The sequence below is a fragment of the Mus caroli genome, chromosome 2, assembly GCF_900094665.2.
Source record: "Mus caroli chromosome 2, CAROLI_EIJ_v1.1, whole genome shotgun sequence".
NCBI classification, from domain to species: Eukaryota; Metazoa; Chordata; class Mammalia; order Rodentia; family Muridae; genus Mus; species Mus caroli.
The window spans coordinates 124,754,302-124,770,045 of NC_034571.1; the positions used below are offsets into that span (position 1 = coordinate 124,754,302).

General features: G+C 45.7%; 1 protein-coding gene across 4 annotated transcripts in view; it reads right to left on the reverse strand.

The window, feature by feature from the left end:
* Positions 1 to 6,222: 6,222 nt before the first annotated feature.
* Rassf2 (Ras association domain family member 2) overlaps positions 6,223 to 15,744 on the reverse strand; it is a 37,353-nt gene continuing 27,831 nt past the window's right edge. For all 4 annotated transcript variants that reach the window (XM_029474637.1, XM_029474639.1, XM_021154320.2 and 1 more), the window contains 4 exons: positions 14,735 to 14,786; positions 13,487 to 13,608; positions 11,609 to 11,706; positions 6,223 to 9,832 (listed from right to left, as the gene is read on the reverse strand). In XM_029474637.1, coding sequence (XP_029330497.1) covers positions 9,763 to 9,832; positions 11,609 to 11,706; positions 13,487 to 13,608; positions 14,735 to 14,786 — 342 coding nt within the window. In that variant the 3' untranslated portion in view covers positions 6,223 to 9,762. The remainder of the gene's footprint in view (positions 9,833 to 11,608; positions 11,707 to 13,486; positions 13,609 to 14,734; positions 14,787 to 15,744) is intronic.

Below are 15,744 nucleotides of genomic sequence, written 5' to 3' on the forward strand. Positions count from 1 at the left end.
TCCTTCCTTACTCTCTCTTTCTTTCTTTCTTTCTTTCTTTCTTTCTTTCTTTCTTTATTTATTTATTTATTTATTTTGAGACCATTTAGGATACTGAATGTCACTAGGTTCTTAATATTTAGAATTGGTTTGTTTAAGGTTTGGGTGCCACTAAGACTTTTTGGGATGTTTGGTGTCATTTAGAAGGTTGCTACAGCAGAGGATTCTGGAATTCATCTGAGATTATTTAGAGCTATCAGTGTTAAGGACTTAAGGTCTTAAATTTTTAAGTTTTACAGTTAGGAGCTCTCCAGGACCTATATTGTTTTTTATTTTTTTATTCTTTTGTTTTTGTTTTTATTTTGTTTTGTTTTGTTTTGTTCTGTTTTGTTTTTTGAGACAGGGTTTCTCTGTATAGTCCTGGCTGTCCTGGAACTCACTCTGTAGACCAGGCTGGCCTCAAACTCAGAAATTCGCCTGCCTCTGCCTCCCAAGTGACTAGCTAGATTCTGTTCTGCTTTGGAGTATTGAGGTGCTGAACTCAGAGCCTCATGCAAGCACTCTACATTGAACTTCATCTCTAACCCAAAGTACTCATTAGAGGGATAGAGTCTTCTGTGTTGCCCAGGATAGCCTCAAAGTCATGGACTTAAGCAAACCTCCCACCTCAGCAGTAGTCAGGAACCACAGGCTGTGCCAGGTAGAGCTTCACACTGTATTTTACTTCTCTAAGGCTATTTAGGATATTTTTCAATTGTTGTGGGTTTTTCAAAGTTTTCCTTAAAAGAACTTTGGCCACTAGGGGTCATTTAGAGTCTCTTGGGGTTCTTTTGGACCATATAGGGTGGGATAATAGCATGCAGGCAGCTCAGTTTTCTTCGGTATACAATGTCTCAGTGTTCTGCATGAATTATGTGTCTTTGCTTAGGACTGTCTGAATCTGGATTTGTCTGAGAGGATTGTGTGGTGATGTGGTTCTTAAGTTTAGTGCATACAGAAAGGTACACAGGCAAGAACAAAGCTTGCCAGGAACTGTATTAGGAAGCCTACTGCAAAGACCCTGACCATCCTCCTTTGACACGGGCATAGGCATACACCTGCACACACACAAGAGCCTATGCCATATACACACAGACACCACACTTATACTCTACAGACATACAGAACATGCACAGGAACACACATGCGCACATACACACACATACACTCACACTCACACACTAATTTTAATCAAAGAAAAAAAATGAAAGCCAGCTTTAGGAGTTACATTCAAAACACCCTGAATCTGATGGCAATGTGTGCCTCAGGTTCATGGAGAGAAGCACGGGACTGTGCTGACCTAAACATCAGCATCTAGACAGAACTCTGAGAGAAATCTCCACCACCCTCTGCAGAATGAGGAGCCACCACAGCCCAGCAGGGTAGGGGCCAAGTTTCTGTTGTTTTTGTTACTCACTAAAGCTCAAAAACAGACATGAGGATCTGTGTGGAGTTTTATTTTTTCCCCAGAGTCCTTGAGGTTTTGAGGGTGGAAAATTCTAAGATCAGCTGGGTGACCCTCTGGCTATTTGTTGTTGGTTTAGTGTGCCCATCCAGAGTAAGCATCAGAAGGCATCCGAGTCGGCTATCAGATTCTATCTGGTAACTATGTGAGCCAGACCAGAAGTGATACCACAGCCTCTATCTCTCAGCTCTCTCCCAGTTCTTGAACTCATGACTCAGGTGCTCATGCAGGATGGGAGCATGGCCTATGTGCAAGGTCCATATTAGCGAGAATTGCCCACAAGAGGGCTTAGTCAGTTGGCATTACCTATGTGCCTAGTTCTCTTTTAATTTTTAATAGATTGGGGGGCGAGGGAAGAAAGAGATCTGCACCTTTGGACTTATAAACAGAAATTTTTATGTTAAAGCCTGTTGAATCAAAGCATAAAACATAACCCCAGCATTAGGTAATTGTTTTCATGGGCTTTTACATATCTGCCTACATTGATAGCAAGCATGATCTCATCACTTTATATAATAAGTGTTCTGGTTTCATTTCTGTTGCTGTGACAGAGACCCAAGTGAAAAGCAACTTAGGGGAGAAAAGGGTTACTTCACCATACAATTCTGGGCCACAGCTCTTCATTGTCAAGACAGGAGCCCAGTGTTGGATCTTGAAGGCAGACCTGCTTGCCATCCCATAGAGCATCATTTCTGACCAAAGGATGCAGCAGGAAAGAAGGAGAAAGCTGCTTATTAGCTGGCTCAGAAACTGCCTTATGCCGGGCGGTGGTGGCACACGCCTTTAATCCCAGCACTTGGGAGGCAGAGGCAGGCGGATTTCTGAGTTCGAGGCCAGCCTGGTCTACAAAATGAGTTCCAGGACAGCCAGGGCTATACAGAGAAACCCTGTCTCAAAAAAAACNAAAAAAAAAAAAAAAAAAAAGAAACTGCCTTATATTCAGGTACCTTTCTTATACAGCTCAGGACCACTTGCCTAGGGATGGGACCTCCCAGAGTGGGCTGGGCCTTCCTACATCAATTAACAATCAGAGAAATCCTGAACAGACACAACTGTAGATCATCTGATCCAGGCAATTCCTCAGTTGATGCTGTCCTCTCAGATAACTCTAAGATGTATTAGGTTGACAGTTAAAGTTCACCAGCACAATATTCTAACATCAATTTTTAAAATATGGTTGAATAGCTTTATAGTTTAATGTTAGGTGAACCATTATCATAAAAGTCATGAAAAACCTACTTGGTGTATTGAGATTACCTGAGTCTACAGATAGATGTAGGAAGCCTGCAACATTTCTAATCTATGGATAAAGTATAGATAAAGTATGGATAAAGTATAGATTCCCATTTTTTCAATTTAATTTTCTAATCTTTTATTAAAGTTTATACTTAGAAATATAATATTGTATACACTCTCATTGTTTTAGCAACTTTGAAGAATCATCTAGTGTTGACTCTGGTTCATCTCTAGCCTATTCATGAGCATTTTAAATTCAGCCTTTCCTTTCTGCTCTTCTTTTTAATGGATCAGAGATGTTGTTGGCGTTTCTAGTCTTATTTGTTCAAGAGCTTTGGACCAAACTGCTTCATTTTTGTGGCAATTTGTGTTATTGCCAAAATTTGGTTTAAGAACTTTAACCAAAAACCAAAATGATATTTTTTATATATAGTCCTTATCTTTAGGATCTTTACCTAGGATCATTTTGGATTAAAGAATGTACCAGACATTTATTTGGTATGTGTGGGAGTTCTCAAAAGTTTCTTCCCAAAATTATACCCCAGACATCTCCAAGACATAATTATCTTCCATTAGTTGGGCACACCCACGCTGTCCTGCTCATTCTGCCCCAATTTTGGCATCAGTTATCCTCCTAGAGCCCTGGTGCTGCTAACTCCAGAGTGTTATGTAGGTATGGGTAGGAACCATGACAACTCAAGAGGGGATTGGTGACTGGCAGGGGACATTCAGAGTCATGAGTTGCAGAATGACACTAATCTCTTATGTGATACGTGTTTGCCAAGTCTCCACTCATCCCGTGGGAGATCCTTTTATTTCGCTGTGGAGAAGAAGCTTTTCAGCCCATGTAGTCACACATAATTCCAGGTATTTGCTTTTGTTGTGCACACCTATTAGTGTCACTTCCAAAGGAGCTATCATTTAGAGGATCAACCAAATGGGAGAGAGATGGCTCCGTGGTTAAGAGCACTGGCTGCTCTTCCAAAGGGTCTGGGTTGGACTCTAAAGACCCCCACACCGCAGCTCACAGAAATCTATAACTCTGCTTCCAGCAGATCCAGTACCCTTTACTGGCCTCTGAAGGTACCAGGTATGCACATGATGTACATATATAAATGCAGATAAAATGCCCATACCCATAAAATTAATTGATATGTTAACAAATGCATCAATTCTAGAACTCAGTGTGATGGGTGTGGCTGCCAATACTATATTGTTTACTTGAAAATTTCCAGGAAAGTAGAGCTGAAGTGGTCTTCAACCCAGCCCCAAGACTGTTGGCATGTTAACTGCACAGGATCGGTGTGTTAATTCATCTTACTGTGGCAACCATTTCATGCTGGATATAAAATCAGTTTTATTGAGGTATAATTGATAGAAGTCGTATTCACTCACCCATGACTGGGATACTAGGCATGGCTGCTAATTCCCTGTGAAGTTCCTACCAGTGTGCTTTCAGTTTTAGAACTTATAAAGTTGACTTACACATTTATAAAGTATGTATTAGTAATGTGTAGCTTATGGAGAGTGAGTGTCTATACATGTAACTTACATGTGGTTTTGAATCATAAGTGATGACAGTTTGGGGCGGGGTTACGTGTTTTGGTTTTGGATCACTTTACAGGGAAATAGCAGTGGCGATTTTACTCAAGCTCATTTTTTGGGTAGCGTTTGCTTATACTCATAGATCACCGCAGTGACTCGCTCAGGAGCATCATAGACTTGCAGATAGAGTCTTGTACTCCACCTAGTGAGAACTGTAGCATGAAAAACAGACAGCACTAAATCAAACCCATTTCCACAAAGTACAGCACGAGCTGCCAGTTCCCTTACAGCTTGCTAATATTTGTTGGGTAATCTACACATTCTGACTTTCTGAGACCTACTGCCTGCCTGGACCCCAAAGAAACCATTTGTCTCTTGTCTATGTCACACACCTCTGTGACATACGATATAAAAGTCTGCTGCATTTGGGGGAAACATCATTAAAAATCTTGTCTTGGTTGTTTTCTTGTTCTAGGGAATAAATTATGGTAATTATTTATCCTTTGTGGCCAGGTTTCCAGGAAGACAACTGTTGATTGCATGTTTAAGCTTTATAAACCAACCATTCTCCTCCTTTGCGTTAGTCAGGGATCTCCAAATTGTGTGTGTGTGTGTGTGTGTGTGTGTGTGTGTGTGTGTGTGTAAGAGAGAGAGAGAAAGAGAGAGAGAGAATTCACAAGATATTAGGTGAGTAAGACACAAGTCAAACAATGTTGAAATGAGTGCTGGAGCAGACAGAGGAACTGGGAAGCAGGGTGGTAACAGGCTACATCTACAGCCACTACATTCGTGCAGCCTCTGTAGAGCATGTGGCAAATTCAAGATTGCCTTTGGGAAATTTGTGGGTTCAAATTTCCCACAGTTGGTTGAATCCAGTGATGTGGAATCTGTAGATAGAGAGGTCTGACTAATATTTACACATGCACACACACGCGTGTGCACACACACACACACACACTGATGAGGCCCACCCTCACTGTGAAGGGCAATCTACTCAAAGTCTACTGATTTAAGTATTAATTTCATCTAAAACAAACAAACACCTCAAAACAACATCTAGCATTTGACCAAACGTCTTGGACCACAGCCTAACCAAGTTGACAGTAGCCGCCAGCCACCCTGCACTCACACATTCAGCAGAGTGGAATTCAGATGTTAGACTGAAAGCCAAGCTCTGGGAGACCACTAAGTGGGTGCCACCAATGAAGTAGGACCAGGTTCCCACATCCTAGTTTATAGTTGAGAAAAATTAAGCATAGAAATAGATTCATGGACTTAACAGAATGGACTCATTCAGCATCCGAATGAGCCAGAGTGGACCTCAGGGTGACATCTAGTGCCACTCTGGCAGGTCTCAGCTCCTTCTACCATCAGAAACAGTTGGTGGTTTGAATGTGTCCCCCCAAGTTCACATGTTAGAACCTTGGTCCCCAGTGGCAGAAGGGCCTGGAGGGAACCGGGCCATTAGAACTCTGCCGTGGTGAGTATAATAAACTGCTCGTGGGATCATGGGATACTGTAGGAGCAGCTTAATTGTCAACACAAGCTCTCAAGCTCAGGAGCATCGTGTGCACTTGGCATGCACAGGGCCAAGTTCATCCCTGCTACCAACGAAACAGAACAGACATGTAAAACCAAGCTCTCTCCACTGTGCTTTTTACTATGGGGCTCCCCAAAGGCCCCACCAGCCACTAACTCCATGCTGGTAGACTTTACAGTCTCCAGTGCTTGAGCTAGATATAAACCTTCAACTCTTTGTACATTTCCTGTTCTCTGCTACTTTGTTATATAATACTAAATAGACTAAAAACATTACAGCTAATTCTGGGCACATTCAAACCCTAAACCCTGGGGGAAGGAAACAGGCTTGAGGTTTCTCAGCCTTCACCTTCCAACTGACGCCAGGAAGCAGAGCTCCCCTCCAAAGGCTCACGGAGCAGATCCACAGGGGCTCGCTTCCAAAAGTGCTTTATTTAAATAAGGTCTAAAACAGGTACATTACAAAAAAAATTAAAAGGCTACAAAACCATGGCTACCCATCAAGGTCCCATCCAATCATGTTAAGATTCCTAAGCACATCCGATTTTCAGTTCATAACCGACAGTTGAACCAAGTCATGTACCATTCCTAACAGGCAAGTTATAAAAAAAAAAAAAAAAAAAAAAAAAAAAAGACTCCACTCAACTAAGAGAAAAAAACTGAAGAAACACTAGTGGTAACCCCAGAACCCAGCAACCCTAGAACCCAGCAACCTGGAGACTGAGGCTTCTCCTAAGGCTTCTCAAAAGCTCACAGCTCAAGCACCTCTGTACTCAGGTTAATGGGAGCAGGAGCAAGGGGGAAAGGTGTACCCCAAGGTATGGCAACCACTGTCAATTATGTCTGAAGGAAGGGATGTCACATCCGGTTCATAGATGCTCTCTCATCTGGCCGAAGCCAGGCTTTACAGAAAACAACCTAGGTGATATGCTTTAAGATAGGCAGTGCTGTGGGGGTGAGCTAAGGGCAGCCTCCTGCCTCCTCCCTCACCAGGGCAAAGCTGACTCCTGTGGGACATTAAAACTCCTTTGGTCACTGGACATATTTCTTTCTTGGAAATGTATCCCTAACCCCAAACTTTCCATGTTACAAAGCTGCGTTTGTCCACGGTGTTAGCTGTGTGCCCTTCACCAGTAGCACAGGCATGACTGGTGTTTGTGCTTTGGGCCCCTTTCCAATTAACACCCCTACCCACTGTGAGGCATCTGCTCCCCACTAACAAGGTCACAGAGAAAGTCAACCTGTGCTTGGCCTCACCACCTCACTCAGGCAGAGGCTGGTGTTCTCGTCACTTGGTCACCTTGTAAAATAAGCCTCTGTGGGGGTGGGGGAGGGGAAGAGTCCAGAGGCAGCCAAGCCACTTTTCACATGCTGGATTAGCACCCCCACCACCGCCTTATGCGTTAGTCTTTTATTTCTCAGGATTTCAGGTCCATTGCACCCAATTACATAAGCCCACACTAATCGGTCTTGGAGTTCAAAGCTGTGAAGTGAGACCAGTGAGAAAATCCAGTCGCCACTGTTGAGGTCTGTGCTGCTGCGGCTATGTCAAAGGCTTCTAAAGTGCACGGGGTAGTGTGGTGCTTGGTGCAGGCGTCGGGAACCAGCCTCTGACACTCTAAGCAATCCCTCTATCACTGGGCTACACCACTGCTGCTTGCGTGTGTGTGTGTGTGTGTGTGTGTGTGTGTGTGTGTGTGTGTGTGTGTGTGTTTCTAGAGATTGAAGTCGGCTTTTCACACACACTAAGAAAATGTTCCACCACTGAGTCTCATCCCCGGCCAATTTCCTAAAACTCCTGCCCAGTTCTTGGGACATAAGACATGATCTCTAGGGAATGTGCCAAGATGGATTAGTGAACATGTACCCCAACTCCCTTTCAGAACCCCAGTCTTTAAAAGCTGTCTATCTTGGCACCACCATCTTGGAGAGCCTGGCAACCTGATGCCCAGCAACAGTCACATATTGACACTTACACAATGAGCTTTCATAAATCAGAAATAACTTCCCAGTTCGTGTGCTCCATGGAAAGCCCCCAGGCTCCCAAGGGAGAATTGTGGACCAACATAGGCTCTGAACATTCAAGATAAAGATAACAGGAAGAGAAATTATCCAAACCAAATTTTCTCAAGTATTTGCATTCACAAAGCTGTTCTTTGTCTGTCATAAAGGGACCCCCACCCCAGCTGCCCACTGCGTTCCGAGTTTACTGAAGTGTGCACTCATAAAGATACAGTCAGTATCTGTGCTCGGTTCTGTGCTTTGCTGTCTTTTGAGTCTAAGATAAAGACTCAGAACCACGGGTTTCCATCCCACTGCTCATGGGATGGATTGTGCTGTCCTAGAAGAAGAGCAAGGTTGCTAAGTGATACCCAGCAAAATGGCTGGCCACAAGCCATCTGTTTGAAAGCCCACAATGATATCACAGCTGTGAGCCTCTGAGGAGGGCAAAGGACAGTAACATTCCTACACTAGAACAGATCTGCTGCAGAGGTCCACCTTCCTTACAAGGCTCACTGGTCGGGGCCCCTCAGTCCCTCCACTGCTAGGGGCACTGGTCGGGACCCCTCAGTCCCTCCGCTGCTGTGCTTCTAGAGCTTTCTTGAGAGCAGGTAGGCGAGAACATCCTGTTGTAGCAAAACTCAGAGATGCTTGAGATATGGGCTGCTCCCCTTGCTTGGCTGAGTTTCATAGACCAGCAGCAAGCCCATCCATCCGTCCAAACTCAAATGGTACAAGCCACACAGGTGACCAGCTACATGACAGCATCCCGAATGGAGGGGTTACAGGATCATCCCTGCCCTTTCTGCCAATGAGGCTGGTTCTAAAAATCAGGAGCATGGCTTCTCAAAGGCTAAGCAAGCACCGTCCTCTCTGCCCACCCTCATGGAATACCCCAAAGAGCTTCCTGACTCCCTGTGTTGACTGAGCAACAGGACAGGTCTCCATTCTTGGAATCCATCTCCGTGTATCAGGTAAAGGAGCTTGCAAGTGTGCAGAGACCAGAAAGAAAGACATGCGACTTCAAACACACTGCTCCAACTCCACGTGGGAGATACTCTCACTAATGTGATGGTGGGCTAGGCTTAAAGGCGCCTGTCATCTCAGCTGGTGGCTTAAAAACTTTCCAGTGCCGTTATCCCAGCATACACCTGGCCCAGGCACATGAGCAGGTCAGGGTGAACTGAAGTGGCAGCTGGAGAGCAGAAACACCCAGAAGCCTCCACAAAGCCAAGAACGAAGGCAGAATCCATTCTTTCTAGGTTTCCATCCAGGACGGGGACGTTAATTGTGCTTTCTACATTGATAACCTTTCCAGTGCAAAAACTCATAGATTCATCATTGCATCCGCCCTGAGGTGATCTTGCTTTTTCCATTTCATTGGATTTGCCCCAAGGGCATGGGGCCACCCCTTGGCAAATGAGAAGAATCTCTGCTGTAAACCTTCAGACATTCCAAACGGTGAGCCTGCTGCCTCCTCTTCCCTGTCAAGCATGGCAGATCCGTGAGGCTGCCGTTGGCACTGGAGGAAGCCAAAAGCCTCAGTCACTCCCCTGTTCTTCCCACATAGGAGCAGCATGTGCGCCCACCTTGTGACACCTGCTGGCTGCTGGGAATTTAACCAAATGTAAGAACATCAGGGAGGCACGTGGACATGGTAAGTACATATACGCACGCTTGCATATGTGCACACATACACACACTCATGTATGCTCGCATACACATTGTGGGTCCTCCTTAGAACAAAAGTCCTTGAGAATGAGACAAAGAAGATCAGGGGCCCAGAGGTGGGGAGCTGTCTGCTGCTTCTGTGTCCTGCTGTAGGGAGCAGTGCTGGCTTTTGGAGGGCTGCAAGGTTCGTGTGAAAACGTTTCTGTGGAAGGATGCCTAGCTTCCCGTGGGTCTCCTCAGGTCAGCCTCGGCCCCTGGAGTGTCTGGACTGTCTTCATTCCCGTGGCTCAGATAGTCTCGGGGGTCTCTGCTATTTCCTCGAGCCTTTGCCGAATCATTAGCCGGAGCACGGTGTACCTGGGGACAAAGCATCCTGAAGTAGATGGCAGTCTGCAATATAACTCCTGTGCCTCTGCTGCCACCCATGCATCACTGGGACCAACCATCCTGCCCCTTAGCTGTCATCCTTAGCCACTCCCACCCACTTCGCATATCCTTCCATGCTAGGACGGCAGGAACTAAAGAGGTCAATTCCAAATGAGACTCTTATACACTAAGAGTTACAAAGAGTGGCAAACAGCGACTAGACACATGAGGTCACCAGCAACAGAGCCAGGTTCAGTGAGTGCTTACTATGCTGGAGATACTGAGCACAGTACTCTATGGAGGCACTGTGCACAGTACTCCACATGCAGGGAATCTCATGGACCTTCATCAAGGCTGGAACACACAATTACCAGTATTTCATCTTTTGGGGAAGCCTATTAAAATGGCATCCTCTTATGGGTCTGCCTACACCAGTGCCTGCTTTTGCAGAAGAGGCTCTAACAACCACAGAACACACAGCTTCCTATCTAATGGGAGAATTCATTTTCTGCCCAGAGTTTGTGAGCTGTGGCACTGCAGATGCCAGAGTGGGCATCATGGTACAGGCCCAGGCGGCAGACTCCCCATGCTCTGAGTTTACTACACAGCAAACGCTGTGTTCAATAATAGCTACTGCCATACTAAGTACTGATGGGAGCAAGTACAGATCTGGATTTATTCTCCAGCACCAGATTAACAGCTTCCCATTATCTCCACAAAAGAAGGCCTATTCTGTGACGAAAATGAAATATCAATCCCTCCCCAGAAAAAAGTTTTGCTAAATTCTTGAACTCAAAGGAAATTTCCAGAAGAGACACATCTAAAGGAAGGGAGGATGGGAATTTTTTTAGAGTGGACAGCTCAGGCAGTCACCACGATGCAGAACACCTCCCTACGATTCCCAGAACCTCTGTGTCTGAGCATTCTTTGCCTGAACTCCTTTGTCAGGTGTCCCAGGACCTGTGTTAACCCTCAAATGACCTCTAGACTTTGTCTTCAAATAACCTCAGACTCTGAACGTCTGAGGGAAAGGCAGCTTCCTGCTGGGGGCCTCATCACATTGATTGTCACATGGTTGAGATGGCACCCTGCCATCCTGTGAACAATGTGTGCCTTCTTCCAAAGGTTTGTGTGTGTGGAGCCTGGTGTCCATGTGGGGGTGCCTGGTAATAGTTAAATTAATATAGGCTCACAAGACTCCAGTTAGTTCTTAAAATAACAAGTTGTTCTCAAAAGCTCAGCCCAAGTCCCTCTCTTGGAGAGCTTCCTGCTTCGTATGTGGTTATCACAGTCTTGCCATCTGCCTTAAGGCCCTCACCAAAGCCAAGCAGACGTGGGCTGTGCGTGCTCTTGAACTGTGAGCACAACTTTCATTATGTGCTAAATAAACCTCTTTTCTTTTTCAATTACCCAGCCCCAAGTGTTTGGTTACAGAACAGACAATAGACTAGTATGTAGGAGAAAGTGAATTTCCTGTCTCTAAATCCAGATTCCAAAGAGATCTTAAGCCAACACATTCTTTTCCCAGAGTTCTTTCATAAAAGATATTTTGATATCTCATATCCAAATAAGCAGCTAACACAAGAAGCAGGGAAAAAGAAAACCGGTGTTCATGCCCTGTCTGAGATCTGGGTCTGTCAGTGGGCACACCCCCCAGCCCCGCTCCACCCGGACACCAGTCCCCACCAGCCAGCTCAATAATGGTGCTCGCTCACTTCTCGCTGGGACCCTGAAATCAGCCTGCACCCAGACACCATGCTCACTCACTTGCGCATCAGCTTTTCCACCTCCCGGTCTTCCTCCTCCTGGAGTTTCTGAATGAAGCTTTTAAGGACTGGCATCTCGAACTTTATATACTGGGCCACCTGGGGAGGGAGAGCAAATCCCGTTGTTACAAAATGTCTTTGCTATCACTCTCTTCAAGGTCACAAAGCCATCGGAAATCTATTTTCCCATTAACCCAGGATTTCCTTAGACAAGGGCCAGGCCTCTGTCTGTCCCAGGCTGGTCACATCTGCATGAGGAGGTCGGCATTTGCAGGACTCCACCTTCTTAGTTCTCAATTTCCCTTTCACTGTGGTGATCCTCAGCTCTAGTGACTTCAAACAGAGAAGTTTCCTTTCACACAGGGATTCAGAACCGAGGAAGAGCTGCTGGGACTGGGAGTGTAGCTGGTGGGCTCTAGGTTTGCCCCTGGGGCTGGGAGTGTAGCTGGTGGGCTCTAGGTCCCCCCCTCCTGCTGCCCGGGGCTGGTGGGGGGAGGCTCTAGGTTCCCTCCTGGGGTTGGGAGGATGGAGGTGGGCTCTAAGTTCCATCCCCAGAGCTGCAACAAAACAAAGACCAAAAGAAAAAAGAAAACAGAAAACAGAAAACAGAAAAAGAAAAAGAAAAAGAAAAAGAAAAAGAAAAAGAAAAAGAAAAAGAAAAAGAAAAAGAAAAAGAAAAAGAAAAAGAAAAAGAAAACGACTTTAATAATCTGCTTTGTTCTGCCCAGAGGGAATGTGATGAGTCATCATAGCCCAGCTTCAAGTCCCCAGTCTCTGGGCATTCAAATTGGCACTTGCTTCAGTGAAGTGACTGTCTCTGGCGAGTTGAAGAAACTCTTTCTCTATCCCCCACCCCCACCCCCAATCAGATCCTAGACTTACTCTCTCCACTTGTTAAGGGTGGGTTTTCTACTCTACCAGTGCTGAGTGTCACTAGGTGGCTTGCGAGGCCAGTGGAACTTCTGCAGACTTCACACTCTAAATCTGAGTGGAGGTTTCAAATGCATTTCCATGGTTAGGACTGGTTTCTTCTTTTAAAAACTGTTTACAGATTAATCAAGTGTGTGCATGTAATAATGCGTGTACATTTACATGTGAATGTGTACATGTGTGTTAACACAGGCACTCAAGTACTTGCATGGACCTTGGTGTGCAGGTCAGAAGAAAACCTTATCTTTCATCTTGTTTGAGACCGCCTCTTTGCTGTTTGCCACTGCATGTGACAGGCTAGGTGGCCCAAGAGAGGAGACTCCCTTGGAGTCTCCTGCCTCTACCTCCCATCATACTAGAGCACTGAAATTACAGATGCACGCTACTATATCTCATATATACCATATAGGTCCCAGGGATTCAAACTCAGGTCCTCACACAGGTGTAACTCTTTACACACTGAGCCATCTCCCAGCCCCTGTACTAGTTTTTTCTATGCTCCAACCAGCTGCCCAGGAAGCCACTGCTCTCCAGCCTGGATCTGAATACGATACAAATTCGTTCAGAGTCTGACATGGGGCTGCTGCTACCAGATAACAGAATCATGAGAAAAACCATGACTGTTAGAAGTTATTTGGATTTTGGGATGCATGTTACTGTATGAACTAACACCCGAGAAAAGAAACTCGCTGTTGAGTTCTTGGTGTGGAGAGCATGCATCCGAAGTCCTCAGAGACCCAGCATTCTCCGGAGGCTCAAGAAAGTTATTCTTCTAACCATCCCCACCAGGCCCACCCTCAACTGGTATCAAAAGAACCTGGTATTGAAGAATGGTGGTCATTGGGGACAAAGCTCTGGTCAAGTCGCTCTGTAACCTAGTAGGTCTCCTCCCGCACCGTCGCTTCCCACCCCGACTGCTGAGGAAAGACCACCAAGCAAAGGGGCTCACGTCATAGGTGACCTCCTCCACCTGGTCCTTCTCCATCAGGAAAACTTTGGAGATCTGTTCACATGGGCCCTGGAGGATGCGGGCGATCAGAGGGTAGTCGGAGTTCTTCAGTTTCTGCTTTTCTGAAACACAACCAGGGTAGCCTGAGCTCAGCCCAAGACCTTTCTCCCCAAGAGTGATGGCCAATTCAGGGGTCAAAATGGGCCAGGTACCTCAGGAGACGCAGCTGCACAGTTAGACTGTGTTAGAATAAACTATTCAACATCTGTTGTTAAAAGTACCCCCCCACACACACACACGAGTATACACACACACACACACACACACACACACACTAACACAGCTCAGACCTTCTAGAAGAGGCCTCTTGGGAAAAATATGGCATCTACCTCTAGAGGAAGTCCAGGTCCTTCCTTCCTTCCTTCTTTCCTTCCTTCCTTCCTTCCTTCCTTCCTTCCTTCCTTCCTTCCTTCCTTCCTTCCTCTCTCTTTCTCTTTCTTTTTTATTTAATTTTTAACTTTTTTATTGGATATTTTCTTTATTTACATTTCAAATGTTATCCCCTTTCCCAGTACCCCCATTCCCCCCCCAAATCCTCTATCTCCTCCTCCCTCCTACCCACTCCCACCTCTCCGCCCTCAGTTCCCCTACACTGGGGCATCTATTGAGCCTTCACAGGGCCAAGGATCTCTCCTCCCACTGATGCATAATAAGGCCATCCTCTGCTACATACGCAGCTGGAGCCATGTGTACTACTTTATTGATGGCTTAGTCCCTGGGAGTTCTGGGGGGGGGGTCGCCTGGTTGTTTGACATTGTTGTTCTTCTTATGGGGTTGCAATCCCCTTCAACTCCTTTGGCCCCTTCTCTAACTCCTCTATTGGAGACCCCACACTCAGTCTAATGGTTGGCTGCAAGCATCCACCTCTGTATTTGTAAGATTCTGGCAGGGCCTCTCAGGAGACAGCCATATCAGGCTCCTGTCAGCATGCACTTCTTGGCATCCACAATAGTTTCTAATAGGCAGTTAAGTTTGGGGACTTAGTGTTGTTGCCCGCATGGCATTCCCCTGGGGAACTTGTCACGAAAGCCCACCAAGCTTGGGGACAAATAACGTTTGGAATTTTAGGAAATCTCAACAACAAAATAGAGGGTGTTGTTGTTGTTGTTTGCTGCTGTTGTTTTTAAAACTTGCTATTTTGAGTTAATTGAAGGATTTGAAAGTGTACCGTGTGCTCTTCAGACTTACCACCGCTGGTGTGGACCACGTACAGCGCAAACTCCTCTGCAGAGTTCTCAATCTGAATCAGGAGCAAAAGAAACTCAGTAAAACACCCCAGGCTGGAGCCATCCCTCTGCCTCCACAGTGCAAAGCCAGACTCTAGGCTTCTGCAAAGTGAAGGGCCATTTAGTTACGACCGACAGAGAAGGTCAGGCAGCAGGCAGGGGAGTGAGCTATCAATCACGCCAGATAACAGCAGCCAAGCATCCTTCATCTGCAATGTTCGGGAGAAGGCATATTTCAGGTTTCAGAGTTTTTCAGGTTTGGGAATTTGGGCAAATTTTGGCTTTTCCAGCTAATCTTCTCTTCTACACAAACCTGAGACCTGAGATGGTGGCTGGGTCACACCATTGCTTAAGTTCCTGAGGTTGGTGCAATTCAGATTTCGCGCTTTTGGACTGGAGTAGTTAACACATTCCGGAACGTAGAGCCCACATACTTAACGTCTGTTTATTTATCCCATAGCACATGGGCACCGCCCTCCTACCACACATAAGAAAGCTGGAGCCCAGAGTGGTGAAGGCAACTTGTCCCCCTCAACCATCTAGTGTGAGGACTCAAACTTAGAGCCTTGCGCCCTAGGTTGCACTGGCTTCCATAAAAAATAAGAAAGCTCAAGCCAGTGAGACAGCTAATGGGGCAAGGGTGTCAGCCTGCCGAACTGAGCTTGATTGCTTGATATCTGGAACCCACACAAAGGTAGAGGGAGGAAATCAACTTTACAAGGTTCCCCTGCCTTCTGCATATGCCCCGTGGCACATACACATGAACATACACACATACAAATAGTAAATAAAAAATTATGAACACAGGAATACAAGAGCTGAGGGTGTTGTTGCTCGGTATGAGGACTTGGGTTTGAGTTCTTTTTTTTTTTAAAAGATTTATTTATTTATTATATGTAAGTACACTATAGCTGTCTTCAGACACACCAGAAGAGGGAGTCAGATCTCATTACGGATGGTTGTGAGCCACCA